The sequence below is a fragment of the Artemia franciscana genome, chromosome 18 (assembly GCF_032884065.1).
Source record: "Artemia franciscana chromosome 18, ASM3288406v1, whole genome shotgun sequence".
In the NCBI taxonomy this organism is placed as follows: domain Eukaryota; kingdom Metazoa; phylum Arthropoda; class Branchiopoda; order Anostraca; family Artemiidae; genus Artemia; species Artemia franciscana.
In genome coordinates, this window is record NC_088880.1 from 15,750,406 (window position 1) to 15,765,267 (window position 14,862).

The window sequence follows — 14,862 nt, forward strand, 5'->3', positions numbered from 1 at the left end:
ACTTCACTTCGCACACCATAGGCTCTGGCTCGTGGACAAGCAAAAACCATCCTTTTTGACCTCAGGCAAGAGTTCTGCAGAGCTTTCCAAAATGTAATGCCATATTCATCAATCCGGCCTGAGGTCCACACTTTCCGTAAAAACCGCACACGTTAGACCCTTACCAGTTTCCAGGAACAAGCTGACATCAGCGACAGGAAAAAGCAAAAAAAAAAAAACCCGGGTCAAAACCAAAGTGTTGCTCTTGCAACACAATGAAGTTAGGTTAATCCAAACGAAATATAATCTTCGAATAAACTTTAGTTTATATAATAGTATAATTTGGGCTATATATTTGCACAATAGGGGGTGGGGGTGGAGGTAAAGTATTTGGACAGCGCCCCTAACCTAACCCCCCCCCCATAATGTGGAAATATATAGCCCAAATTATGGAAGTCCAATGTATTGTATCACCTGTCACATGTTTACTAACCTAAGCGTAATTCTTGAGTGTGTTCCGTATTATTAACAAGTACCGTTTTCTCTTTTTTAACTTTTATAAATCCAATATTATTCAAACTTTCAGAAAGGAATATCAGTATATATATTAAACTCTCTATCCATATTCATTTTTTTTCAGTAATCTTGGTTATGATGCTGATAGCTTCTTTTTTGATATTATGAGAAATAGGAGAAAACACACAGTTCAAAATAAGGATTTTTTTTTAGTAAAGTGCAAGATATGTTGATCAATAGAAGGCACAGGGAGTGTCAGTCGTATGCCTCTTAGTTTCTGCTCGTTTTGAGTTTGACTTGTTATGGCACTTGATATTTACCAAGTGATATACAGCGATTGTAAATTCTGTTGGTCTTTCTGTCCTGGCTTTGCTAGTTTAGGCACTTCCAGATAAGCTAGGGCGATGAAATTAGGCAGGCGTATCAAGGAACAGACCAGATTAAATTAGAAATAGTCTTTCCGCCGATTCGACCATTTGGGGGGATGGGGGGGGACGGCTAATTCGGAAAAATTAGAAAAAATGAGGTATTTTTAACTTACGAACGGGTGATCGGATCTCTATGAAATTTGATATTTAGAAGGATATCGGGTCTCAGAGCTCTTATTTTAAATCCTGACCGGATCTGTTGACATTCGGGGGGAGTTGAAAAGAGAAACCTATTATCTTGGAAAATGCTTAAAGTTGAGGGATTGGGATGAAACTTGGTGGAAAAAATAAGCATAAGCCCTAGTTACGTAATTGACATAACTGGAACAGGTCTGCTCTCTTTTGGGGAGTTGGGGGGGGGGGTAATGAGGTGTTTTTAACTTATGAAGGAGTGATCAGATCATAATGAAATTTCATATTTAAAAAGATCTTGTAACTCAGAGCTATTATTTTAAATCCCTACCAGATCCGGTGACTTTGGGGGAGTTGGAGGGGGAAACCGGAGATCTTGGAAAACGTGAAAATTCAGGTATCTTTATCTTACGAATGGGTGATCGGATCTTAGTGAAACTTAATATATAGAAAAATCTTATGTCTCAGATGCTCTATTTTCACTTCGAATCGGATTCGGGGACATAGGGGGATGGAGGGGGAAACGGAAATCTTGGAAACCGGAAATCTTGGAAAACGCTTAGAGTGGAGAGATCGGGATGAAACTTGACGGGAAGAATAAGCATAAGTTTTAGATAAGTGATTGAAATAATTGGAACGAATCTGCTCTCTTCCTGGGAGTTGGGGGGGGGGGGGTTCCAGCCCTTTGGTGAGTTCGGTGCTTCTAGACGTGCTAGGACGATGAAAATTGGTAGGCGTGTCAAGGACCTGCACAAATTGACTTGATAACAATCGTTTCCCAGATTTGACCATCTGGGGGGCTAGAGGGAGAGGAAAAATTGAAAAAATGAGGTATTTTTAATTTATGAACAGGTGATCGGATCTCAATGAAATTTGATATTAAGAAGGACCTGGTGTCTCAGAGCTCTTATTTTTCTGACCGTATCCGATGATATTGGGGGAATTGGAGGGGGAAATGGGAAATCTTGGAAAATGCTTAGAGTGGAGAGATCGGGATGAAACTTGGTGGGAAGAATAAGCAGAAGTCCTAGATACGTGATTGAAGTAACTGGAATGAATCCTCTCTCTTTGGGAGAGTTTGAGGGGGTTTTAATTTGGAAAAATTAGAAAAATTGAAGCATTTTCAACTTAAGAACGGGGGACCGGATTTTAATGAAATCTGATATTTAGAAGGAAATCATGTCTTAGAGCTCTTATTTGAAATCGTGACTAGATCTGGTGACACTGGGGGGAGTTGGAAGGGGAAAACAGAAATCTTGGAAAACGCTTAGAGTGGAGAGATCGGGATGAAACTTGGTGGGTAGAATAAGCAAATGTTGTAGATACGTGATTGACGTAATCGGACTGCATCGGCTCTCTTTGGGGGAGCTAGGGGGGTGGGGGTCCAGTGTTTTGGCGAGTTCGGTGCTTCTGGACGTGCTAGGATAATAGCGTGTATGGGACCTGCACAAATTGACTTGATAAAGTCGTTTTCCCCGATTCGACCATCTGGGGGCTGAAGATTATGGAAAGATTAGAAAAAATGATGTGTTTTTAACTTACGAGTGGGTGATCGGTTCTTAATGAATTTTGATATTTAGGAGGACCTTGTGTCTCAGAGATCATATTTTGAATCCCGATCGGCATTAAGCCTCTGATTTTCCATTTAAATCAACCTATTGATTCTTAGAATTTTGCTAGAGCTCATGCCATATGAGCTCTTTGTTCTTCACTCTTCCGACTTTGTCACAAGTGCCATATGAGCTCTTAGCTCTTGTTTATTTATTATAATTTCTGTTCGTTTTTGGGTTTTATTTATTTATTGATGGTGAATAAAGGTAGCATATTCTTGAAAAATTATTTCACTTTATTTCTGTTCATGTTTGGTTTAATCTAGATCTTTACTTTTCTTTGAAAAACTTCTTCTGTGGAAATGGTTTTGTAAAATTAATTATAAGACAAGAAATTGTAAGGTTTTGGCTTATTTGGCCTAAGAATATAAAAGCCATTCTGATTTCTGTTGGATGCTAGTCAGTTTAATATTCTATAGCATTCCAACTTTCTTTTTTGTCTGATTTCAAACGTCTACAAGTTACCAAGGGTACATTCTGATGTGGTGATAGGTTTTGTTCTTAAGTATATTGTAGTGCGATCCATATTTATCTGCTGTAAACAAATTAAAGAGACAGGATTTACAAAAGAGACAGGAGATAAAAAAGACGAGTTTTCATATGATTTGACGATCAACGTTAAAACTTAAAATGAACAGAAATTGTCCTGCAATAAAGTAGGCCTTACGCATCCTCAAGCCCCCACACCTTACCTTAGACGTTAGATCCTTCTGTGCCTCCAGAGGCGACCCCACACTTTACGCTGATGTCTAAATCTTGATTTATAGAAATCCCATTAGAATCCAATAAATATAGTCGATTGATAAACGTTGGTGTTTCATTTGTAGATTGTCATTTAAAATAATTAAACTGAATATTTTTTTTGTAAAAACAAACATTTTTAGTGAACCCTTTCAAAGAATGGGGATTGAGTAGAATGAGCTCCAACTATATTCAGGATAATTTCTGTTAATTTATTTGTGTTGCTTTTTATTTTTTATAAAAAACTTATTTTTTTGTTCAATTAAGCTTAAAATGTGCCTTTTTAAAGCAGCAAGATCTGCTCCTGCCAATCTTCCATTCTTTTGGAAGGAGCTGGGGTTCAAAGTTCCGATGTTAATGTGACCCAGACCTTGTATAAGATAAGAAAAACATAGCTACTCTTGAGTTCTACTGCAGTTCTACTCACGAGTCTGAGCTTTTTTGAACTACAGTCTTAGTTACTCTACACACGGACTCGGTGATGGATTTACCTCCTAGCGTCCAACGTTGAAGGACTGTAATCAAATTACGTTATACTTGTGGAGGACTTTTCTTATGCTTTCCACTAAAGATATGAACCCTATGCACTATGACGCAATGTTAGGTTACGGTTATTGAACTATGGTCACGCTACTTTGTTTTGAAAAGTGAAGGGCATGCGAAGTGTAAACAAACATCATACTCGAATTTTCCATTATTGCTGCATATTAGTTGTAGTGCATGTCAAGGAGTGTACATTGAAGATTTGAACTTGAATCATTTCATTGATCGGGTTCAAAATCTTCTTTGATTCATCTAGATACATTAAAAAAAACCATCAGCAGCTCAAGTTCTTCATTTTCGTAAGTCCTCGTTATTGTTATTTTTATCTTTATAATAATTAAAATTTTGGTATCTTTGGTACTTTTTTGATATTTTTGATATTTGGATATTTTTGGCACTGTTAGCCAGTACACACTCGAGAATTTGGATCTTTAGATACAGGGTTGAAACAACTGAGACCCTTGGGATATAGAATGGATATATAATATGGGCTGTATATTTGAATATTATGGGGGGGGGGCTGGGGTTAAGTATATCTGGCTGTAAAATATAATTTAACAATAATACTAACTAACTATTTATTAAATTATAACTATAATGTAGTTTTCCATAAAGCTGAAACTAATTGTCTCCGTATGCAGACAGCAATAAACTGATTATTGTCTGGTTTTGGAGTGTATACTGGCTAACAGATAAGTACCATATTTTTAATCGACTACAGGAAGGTCTGACTTTGCTTGTTAGGGGTGGGGTTAAAACAATTCTAAGTGGTGGCACTGATGCATCACGATCGTTTTTAAGTTCAAATTCTCCATTACAGCTGTTGATTTAGTCGGTTGTGGGGATTCCTACAGAGAATTACTGATGCGTTAATAGCGTTCGATGCAGGAGAGGGGTGATGATATCCGAGAGAGAATTATCATGGGAAACTAAAGCCGCGCTTATATCATAACATTTCTCCTTTTATAAATTTATTAGCTGTAAAAGATAGCTTATCCCTTAAGTCCCAAAAATGTATACAAACTTAGTTCACTTGAAAAATTCCCAAAATATTCTAAATGAAATTTTCCTTATTGATGGATGGAAAAAGGTCTACAAACCGAATTCCTTTGTGACTGGTATTCAAAGAATGCTTGTGGCTGTTCACAACTAAGGTCTGAGGAGCTGAGTTCAGTTTCTTAGTTGTTTTGGTAAATGTGTAGCTGTAGGATAGCGGCTCTCTAGAAGGAGACAAGCTGAAACAAAAAGAAAGGCATTTTTAGATTGCTAATTTCATACTCTTTTTCGTGGTTAAAGCCACTTTTGTGATACCCCTCCCCTGATACTCCTATATAATAACTCTAGGATATATAGGTTATCAAACTTAAAGAAAACATTAAAACAATGATAGCAATTAAAAAAATATATATTAATCCGAGTATCATGTTTTCTGCCATTATTATTCACATTTGTAACTCATTTAAAATAAGATTTTTTAAAATCCAAATTCAATCAGGCACTAAAGCCTGAATTGGATATATGAATCTATACAGCGTGACGGGTTTTTCAATGGATCAAACAATGAAAACCGCAACAAATCAATATTAGGGCTATATATGTATCCATGAGGGAGAGGGGGTGCTTTGGTAGGGTAAGGAATATTATGCTGAAAGGGATCATAAAACAAGAAATCTAACGGTCTTGAGCCCTTTAGGGGGTTTGTGGATGAGTTTTCACAAACACGACTTTAACCATGGGAAAGATCATAAAACTGGCACTCTGAAAATACCTCCCATTTTGTTTTAGTTTGTCTTCTTCTGGAGAGCTGCTGCTCTACAAACGAAGTTACACTTGTTTCGTGAGTAAGTTTTAGAGAGGTAGAAAATTAAACCTTGTCAAAAACAAAAGCTCATGTTAACTTTTTAACTACCGTTTGTTTTATTTTTTACTATCATTTCTGTGCAATATAATTCTAGAAACCAAATCTTTTTTTTCTACCAATACAATGACAATACTTCACCAATAGTGGTCCTCAACGAAAATAAAAAATGAAATAAATCCCACACAGATATGGCTCTTTGAACTTCATTTTTTTATTCCTATGTTCACGGCGCCAGGTACTTAAATGTATCTGATATGCCGCTATTCCTTTACTTCGTTCCGAAACCTAGAGATTTAAATGTCTGTTGAACCTTCTTTTGAAGGAGTCAACAGAGGGATTTGCAGGAATAATACCCCCAGGCAGAACGTTCCAGATAGGAGTGCTACGCCGGATGAAGTTATTCCTCAAGTATTCGGTTCTTGGCGTGTCCTCCTTTAGATAATTGGACCGAGCAGTATGCCTTCATGTCTGCCTTGACGTCTGGACAGAGGGGCATAATGCGAAAGAGCTCGTTTGAAGAAGGCGTATTTATGTACTTTGTAGAAAGTAGCCACAGTCATTAATTGCGAATTTTTTTTTTCTCTGAATCTTGTTTCGTTCTTATTTTTTCTTGGGATTATTTTGTTCATGTTTTATTCTGTTTTCTCGAGTTTTGCTATGTTGGTCAGTTTGGTTTCAGATTATTTATGAGAAACAGGCAAAGGAGCAATAATTTTGGTATGACTTTAGAGTTATTTCTGGGTATTTTTTATATAAAATTCATTTGTTGCAACGCGAAATTCGGAAAATTGATACAACCAGAGCAGAAAACCATGAAAACGAACAGTGCTCTAAAAAGTATCTATTAGTTTGGAAGTGGGCTAAATACAGCTTATCAGCATGAAAAGGCGAAATGCATCCTGTTCTTAACTTGGGCAAAAGTAGATCCTCAAAAGACAGGTTTTTAGGCAGCATAACACGTCAATGCTCCTTACCGGATATTACTATTGCTAATAATAACGTGATGTGGCACTAAGTGGCCTGAGGCCAATACAGCTATGCTCACTCCTCCCCCACCCCAACATTGCTCATGACCTCTTTTCACCCATACATATGTTGTCTCCCATTTACCCGATCACTATCAAAGCTTTCAGACCTTGGAATTCAGTTGAGCATTGAAGTTAAGTTGACTTGAGCTGAATTTAACTGACTTTAGTTGACTTGGACTGCACTTCAGATGTTTTATCTTCCGTATTCATAGTTACTCTGACAATTTTTCCCTCGAATTATAGTTGATTTTTGTAACTCCTGTCACTGATTGGACATAGTTGCACATAGTTACTTACGGATTTTTGGAATTCCATTTATGAATTTTCAAATTTTTGACAAAAGTGGTTTTAGGGGATTTTAACAGCACTGCATTTAATTTCATCTGACAATTTTTATGAGTTATTGTCATACTGACAAAGAAGCAAACTTCTGTCGTTCGAACCGTTTCGGAACTACAAACAGAACTGCGGTTGACTTTAGTGTAGCAAAGTCAGCTACCGTTGTTCAGGTATTTCTTGCAATCGTGCGTTCAGGTATTAAGTAGAGATATTCTTTAGTATCATTGAAATACTCGAAAACTACTATTTTTAAGAAGTCTATGATGGTGCTTGGGGGTGGGGTTCAAAAATTTCAGTTTACAAAAATGTTGCATGTTTAACTTTTAAGCGGAAAATCAAGCAGTCTAAATTTTGACCTAAAATTTTTTTGAAAAATTTTGAAGTTGTAATACGTTGTAAATACTTTTAGCTTTTGACAGAAACTGTTTTAGAGCAGACATTTTTGAATAAGATGTACTTCAATTTTCAATTTAACATTTTTCTCCGTATCCAGTTTTCAGGCAACATTTTTTTTTTTACTGCGAATTTTGGAAGTTCGCTTGAAATACCCCTCTCTCTCTTCCATAAAAGCCGCTCAGCTCCTTAATAATCAGTTCCTTAGTTATATTTTTGGGTTCAATGAATTCACGAACTAAAAATAAACATTTAAAGTGCCTTATTTCACAGGAATACTCAGATCTTTTTGGGACGCCAGTTAGAAATAAAATAATTTTTTCTAAAAAGGTGCTTTTTCATGTCCCTTATTCCCCTGGTCTAGATCCAAAATACCAGGGAGCCGACTGTTGCAAGTCATAATTAAACCAAAAACATTGCAGAGTTGTAAATGTTGAAACTAATGTCCCTCATAAATCGATCAATAAATCAATAGACGAGTAGAAAAAAACACAGAAGTTTTTTTTATTGTTCTTTAATGTTGGGCTATTATTTACAACATATGGTCATTCTTATCGGTTGCCTACTTTACGTATAATATGCCATTGATAATCTCGAGATAATAGTTTGTTTTCCTTTTTTTTCAATCCAGTGTTCATTAGTTGTGTTTAACTCTTATAGTGATAGGTACCATACTATTTATGAAAAAGTGATTCGCCCGAAGGAAGTTTTTAGTATTTTTAGTTTTCGTTGTAGAATTTTTTTTACTTTCAGTATTATTTTTAGGAATAATTGTGATTTCTAGGAATCGGTTCTTAGGAGGAATTTATTGTTGTTCCTAGGAATTGATGTTTTCAAGTAAAATCAAGCTAAGATTAAAGATGAAGTGAACTGCTTTGCTATTGCTTACGATTAAAGAAGGATAATAGGTTTACTATCTTGGGATGGTTCTGACTTTCCCTTAAAGGCCATTGGCACATATAGAGAGGGAATAAGAGGTATTGATAAGTGCATTACATTTTCACTGAATATTTAATTAAAACAAAATGTCTCAACTTTTGGAATAGGGAAGGGTGTGAGGCCATCAAATATGTATATTGTTGGTACGCGATTAATACTTTTCCTCGTCTAGCAATGCTAGGGGAAATGTTTAAACCTTATTTTCAGGACTAAATTTTCAGACATCCTCCTTAGTCGCTTTAGAAGCGGTTTACTTGCACGAATATGTCCTGTTTAAAATAGTTGTTTCTGCTGGGATATTTTAATTTTTAGGTTTATAATAACGTACGAGGGAATTTGAATTATTACATGATTATGAAAAAAGTTTCAATGTCACCATATTATGTTAATACATGCTTAATGCTTTTATTGTTTTAGTAATGCTTGCACTATAGGCAGATGTGCGAATATTGGCTATTTTTCTATAAATTTGTTAATTTTTTCAAAATAATTCGGTATCAGTTTATTGCAATTATAATTCAATGAAAACTTGACTGCAATAGTCTGGTCCTTATGATCAGGCAAAGAAAGAATAAAAACGGAAGAACAAAAGCAAACACAGGCAAAAGTAGACAACCGTGGTATAAACCAGAGAAGTGTTATTTTATGGTATTAGTATGAAAGAGGGGTTGTGGTCTGAAATATTTTAAATAATATTGATTTCTTGATATGATTTGAAGTATTGGTAAACCCTGATGGTAATAAAAATTATAATTGAAGAAAAAACGGTGAACAGTTTTTTCCATCTCTAGCTTTTTTTTTAGTTTAGGGAGTGCATTTTTCTGTGCCAGTTGCTGCTATGGGTAGTCACTACCGTGATGATTATCAAGTTGCAAGAGAGTATACTTTACTCATCCAGCTAGAAACCAGACAAAGGAGTGACTTAAGGAGAATAAGTTTAAAGAGAATAAAGCTTACACTCTTCAAGTTTAAAGAGAGTATACTAACCGGTGAACAGTTTTTTTCCATCTGTAGCTTTTTTTAGTTTAAGGAGGACGTTTTTCTGTGCCGGTCGCTGCTATGGGTAGTCACTACCGTGATTATTATCAAGTTGCAAGAGAGTATACTTTACTCATCCAGCTAGAAACCAGACAAAGGAGTGACTTAAGGAGAATAAGTTTAAAGAGAATAAAGCTTACACTCTTCAAGTTTAAAGAGAGTGTACTAACCGGTGAACAGTTTTTTTCCATCTGTAGCTTTTTTTAGTTTAAGGAGGACGTTTTTCTGTGCCGGTCGCTGCTATGGGTAGTCACTACCGTGATGATTATCAAGTTTAAAGAGAGTTTCAAGTTTCAAGTTACAAGTTACTCATCCTTCTAGAAACCAGACAAATGAGCAGCTTCATTTGCATCTTATGGTTTAGTGAATTTTTCAGAAGTCGATCTGGTTAATTCCTGTTCCCTAACTGTATGCTAAATACATTCTCATGAATAATGCCTGAAATCAATTATTTGTAATTTTTAGATCCGTTTTTGAAGTCAGTCTCTCCCAGTGTATTCTAAAATGCACTTGCCGATATTTTCCATGCTTAAGCATTTATAAGCAACGGTCAAAAATTCTGGATACTTTTTTCAAAAGACGATTTGTGCATTAGTCAAAACTAGCCGGAAATTTTTTTTTTTGAATTTTTGCCTTTGCTTTCTTTATGGACTTTATTAGTTTTGCCTCCGAACATGTCAGATATTGACAATGTGATGTATTGTAGTAAATATTTATCTGTCAATTAAAATTCTATCTAAAAGTAAAATAACTTCAATTATGAATTCTAAACGAAGTAAGATGGTTTTCAAACAGTTCGTGGTAACGAACTGTAGTAAGGAGCGACCCGGCTCACTAGTAACCGAAACTCTAAAAAATGGAATTTTGATACGAATAGTTACATCAAAAGAATTGCATTTTAATGCTGATTATAAATATATAAATTTCATCAAGATCAGTTGTACCCATCAAAAGTTACAAGCCTGGGAAAATTTACCTCATTTTAGAAAATAGGGAGAATCAGATTCAGCGTATCAGAGAACCTTATTGTAGAAGTTTCAAGCTCCTATCTACAAGAATGTGGAATTTCGCATTTTTTGCCAGAAGACAGATCACGGATGCGTGTTTATTTGTTTTTTTGTTTTTTTCCCAGGAGTCATCGTATCGACCAAGTGGTCCTAGAATGTCGCAAGAGGGCTCATTCTAACGGAAATTAAAAGTTCTAGAGCCCTTTTTAAGTGACCAAAAAATTGGAGGGCACCTAGGCCACCTCTCACGCTCTTTTTCTCCCAAAAGTTACCGGATCAAAATTCTGAGATAGCCATTTTATTCACCATAGCCGAGAAACCTAATAACTATGTCTTTAGGGACAACTTACTCCCCCGCAGTCCCCGTGGGAAATGCTGCAAATTACAAAATTTGGCCTGCGTTTACAAATAGTAATGGTTACTGGAAAGTGTACAGACGTTTTCAGGGGAATTTTTTTTTGTTTAGGGGTGAGATTTGAGGGGGTGTTACGTGGGAGAATGTTTCCAAGGAGAAACTTGTCATGGGGGAAGAGAATTCAATGAAGGGGGTGCAGGATTTTCTAGAATTATTTGAAAAAAACACTGAAAAAATAAATATGAAAAGTTTTTTCTACTGAAAGTAAGGAGCAGCATCAAAACTTAAAACAAACAAAAATTTTTACGCATATGAGGAGCTTACCTTCTTGTTATACCTCACTCTTTACGCTAAAGTACTTTTAGTAATTTCAACTATTTATTTTACGGCCTTTGTGATTCAGAGCTCATTCTTAAGGAATTGAGACAAACTTTAAGCTTTAGGGTAAAGGGCAAGGTATCGACGAGGGTTGAACCCCCTCATACACGCAATAAAAACATACGAATATAGAAGTTCGTTACGTAAATTAATTCGTAAGTTACGTATATTTTTTACCAATGAAAACGTTTGTAAGAAACTAAAAGTTCTAGTTGCTTTTTTTAAGTAATAAAAATTGGAGGGCAACTTGGCCTCCTCCCTCGTTCCTTTTTTCTCAAAATCTTCCGATTAATTGCAATTAATTAATATGCAAATTTTGATTCAATTATTTATGTGCGGAGAGCCAAGATCAAAACATGCATTAATTCAAAAACGCCCAGAAATTAAATAAAAAAAACAAATTTTTTTAGATGAAAGTAAGGAGCAACATTAAAACTTAAAACGAACAGAAATTACTCCGTATATGAAAGGGGCTTTTCCTCCTCAATGCCCTGCTCTTTACGCTAAAGTTTGACTCTTTCTCTCAACTCTTCTTTCTAAAACAGTAAAAAACTTCAGCGTAAAGAGCAGGGCGTTGATGAGGAAGCAGCCCCTTTCATATACGAAGTAATCTCTGTTCGTTTTAAGTTTTAATGTTGCTCTTTACTTTCATCTTAAAAAAACTTGTTTTTTATTTATTTAATTATTGTTTTAGAGCGTATCCTGCACCTTGAAGGTACGACTGTCCGACATAAAACCGCTTTCCCTTCATATGAAACGTACTCTACAAAGAATATTTAGATTTTTGAAAGGCCTACGTGACACAAATCAGGCATGCTGTTTTTTCCGTAGAAGCCAGTGCATAATGGTTTTCGTTTTGTTCCCTGGCAACATGGGAGCAAACAGTCTTACTTACCAACTACATTTTGCCCCCCCCCGTATAGATTTTGATGATATTTTTGCCTCTATTGATAGATATTAGGTAGCTTTAGATTGCAATCCTCAGAGCTACCTTCTTAAGACAACCCGGGCTGGGACAAACACTATGTAAAAGGCATGTATACAAGTTTTTTTTTGAGTAGGGGAGAAGGCACATTAAAAAAATAAAGCTGTAAAGAAACGCAGAAAACAAGTGATTTAAATAAAAATTAAATTGGTTCTTTTTTTTGTGAAAACAGTTTTAAAGGAGATTAGCCAAATGGACCACATCCTCGTGGATTGATGTTTTTTAGGAATTATTATTTCTTGTTAAAATAAGTTGTATTTATCATTAAAGAAAACAGCGATGGTAACCTTAAATGAACATAAATTATGCTATAATGAAAGGAGTTGCTGCTTCTCCCAACTCTGTCCTCGTTGCGCTAAAGTTGTTTTTATGACGGCTCTAACACAAGGATAATAGTGTAAAAATTAAATGGCTTAAAACTAGGATGTTCTTGTTTAAATGAAAATCTTATTTGTTAAATCAAGTACAACTCAATGATTTCTTTCAGTCTCTTAGAATTGTGACGCAAAATTAAACTTTTGACCACCTAACTCTTATCTTAAAATTATTTCTATCTTAAAAACTACCCTTTCCTCAATCAAAAAAAGGTAAAGAATACGGCATTCGACCTTACAGTCCCTACTAGTGGTGCTGATCTCCGTTTCTTGACCCTTCAGCCAGGAGGTACAATGCGAGGTTGGGAGCCAACCATCCTGTGTTTTCGTACACCCTTCCTGTTTAACTTCCCCATATTTCTCCAGGTACCCATTTAGAGCTGGATCGACTCTGGCTGAACTTACAGAGTCACGCCACTTACCCCGTCCCAAACCAAATAATTTGGTACTCTAAGATTCGAACCCTCCCCCTCTCGGACAAATGATCCTAAATCCAGTGCATCAATCCATTCGGGTCGGACGGCCTTAATAAGAGGGGATTTACCACTCTCCCACCATTAACGCCCATATCAGGTCTAAGGAATAAGTCTCATCCACCTCTGTCTGTTATTGATGTATGTCCAAGGACGTTTTACAGCCTGCCATATATAGGAAAGCTTTAAATATCAAATATTTAAAGTTATTGAGAGATTTATGGTTGGACAAAATAACGATGAAATTACGTTCTATTAAGAGAAAACTTGGCCCCGCTCCCCGCACCACCCACAACAAGGTTATTTAGATTGAAACTTGTATCGTGACTTTTTAAAGTTCTATATCAAAACCCTTTGATGTGTGTTTTGTAAATAATATTTTAAGAATTGGACATCTTATATTTTTTTTTGCTCATCGATCTAGCAAACATGTCCGTCTTTTGTTGAGCTGATATTTTAGCTCAATTAAAAGAGCATTTATTGATCCCATATTTTCGATCTTATGAAAACTGCGTGATTAAGTATGGCTCCTATTGTATATCCAAAGCATCATTATTGTCTCTAACCTTTTAATACCTAAGATATTATTAGAATGAGAAGCTTGCGTTGGTCTCTGTCATTTCTAACTGCCATTTCTTTTAGTGAGCTATTGGTTTCTTCTAAGATATTTATTTTTCTATAAAGGTGAAAGATGGCTAAATATATTCCTCTTCGGTAAATATATTTTAATATATTTAGGTATTTTGTATTATATATATCATACATGGGACGTCAATTGGGGGGTAGCAGGGGAGTATTGGAAAATACTTCTGTTGGTAGAAATAATAAATTCTCGTAGAAATATTGAAATAATTCAATAAATAATAAAAAATAATAAATTCTCCTGGATTTTGAAAATATTTGCTCCCCCCCCCCCTACGTTTTCTTGAATTCGCGACCCTAACATTACATCACGTTTGCTTGAATATAAGATCCAGGAATTCTATAGGAAGCATAGCAAGACTGGTAAAAGCTAATTTTTTTAGTCCTCAGTACATATTTGGTGAATGTTGAATTCCAGAAACTACTCCTCCTCATGGGGGGAGGCGAACTTGCTTACCATCTCCCCCCAAGTTGCAACTTACTTATGTATTGATAGTTTATTTTTAAAGGCTATGCTACTTTGTATTCATGATATCCTTATTTCTATAAAGAAACAAAGGAAGAGGAAGGATACCCATTAAGATTGATCCAAAGGACCCCTCACCTGAAGGGGAGGGGGAGGGTGGCAACTTGCAAAGTTTTTACTTAAAATTGCGCTTCTTATATTTAAAAACCTTCTTCGAATAATTTGATTCTTCCCCATTTGAAATTTTAACTCAAGACGTGCATGTTCATACTTTCCATTACAGGTTTAAAAAAAATATTTATTGCAGTTTTTGTAAAAGGATTGAGGGAACAAGAAAGAAATAGAGAAAGATATCAAGTTCGAAGACTACACTGGTGAGACTTGACAATAAAACGAAATTATTTAAGGAGGCAAGGTCTTCCTTTGGCAGAAGAGATTTTTTTTTTTTTTTTTTTTTTGCATTAACCACAAACACCAAAAACAAGAAGAACAATAGAGAATTTCTCAAGACATGGGAAATAAATTAGAATGAATATTTCGTCGTCATTTACGTCTTGCATTAACCACTACTATTCTTGGTGTAAAGCATACTTGGAAATACTCGAGGGGGAATACTTGATAACAAACTATGGAAG

At 35.6% G+C, this 14,862-nt stretch overlaps 1 protein-coding gene across 1 annotated transcript in view; it reads left to right on the forward strand.

The window, feature by feature from the left end:
• The first annotated feature begins 13,795 nt into the window (after window positions 1-13,795).
• LOC136038675 (copper-transporting ATPase 2-like) overlaps window positions 13,796-14,862 on the forward strand; it is a 71,174-nt gene continuing 70,107 nt past the window's right edge. The window contains 1 exon segment of the mRNA XM_065721949.1: window positions 13,796-13,833. Coding sequence (XP_065578021.1) covers window positions 13,811-13,833 — 23 coding nt within the window. The 5' untranslated portion in view covers window positions 13,796-13,810.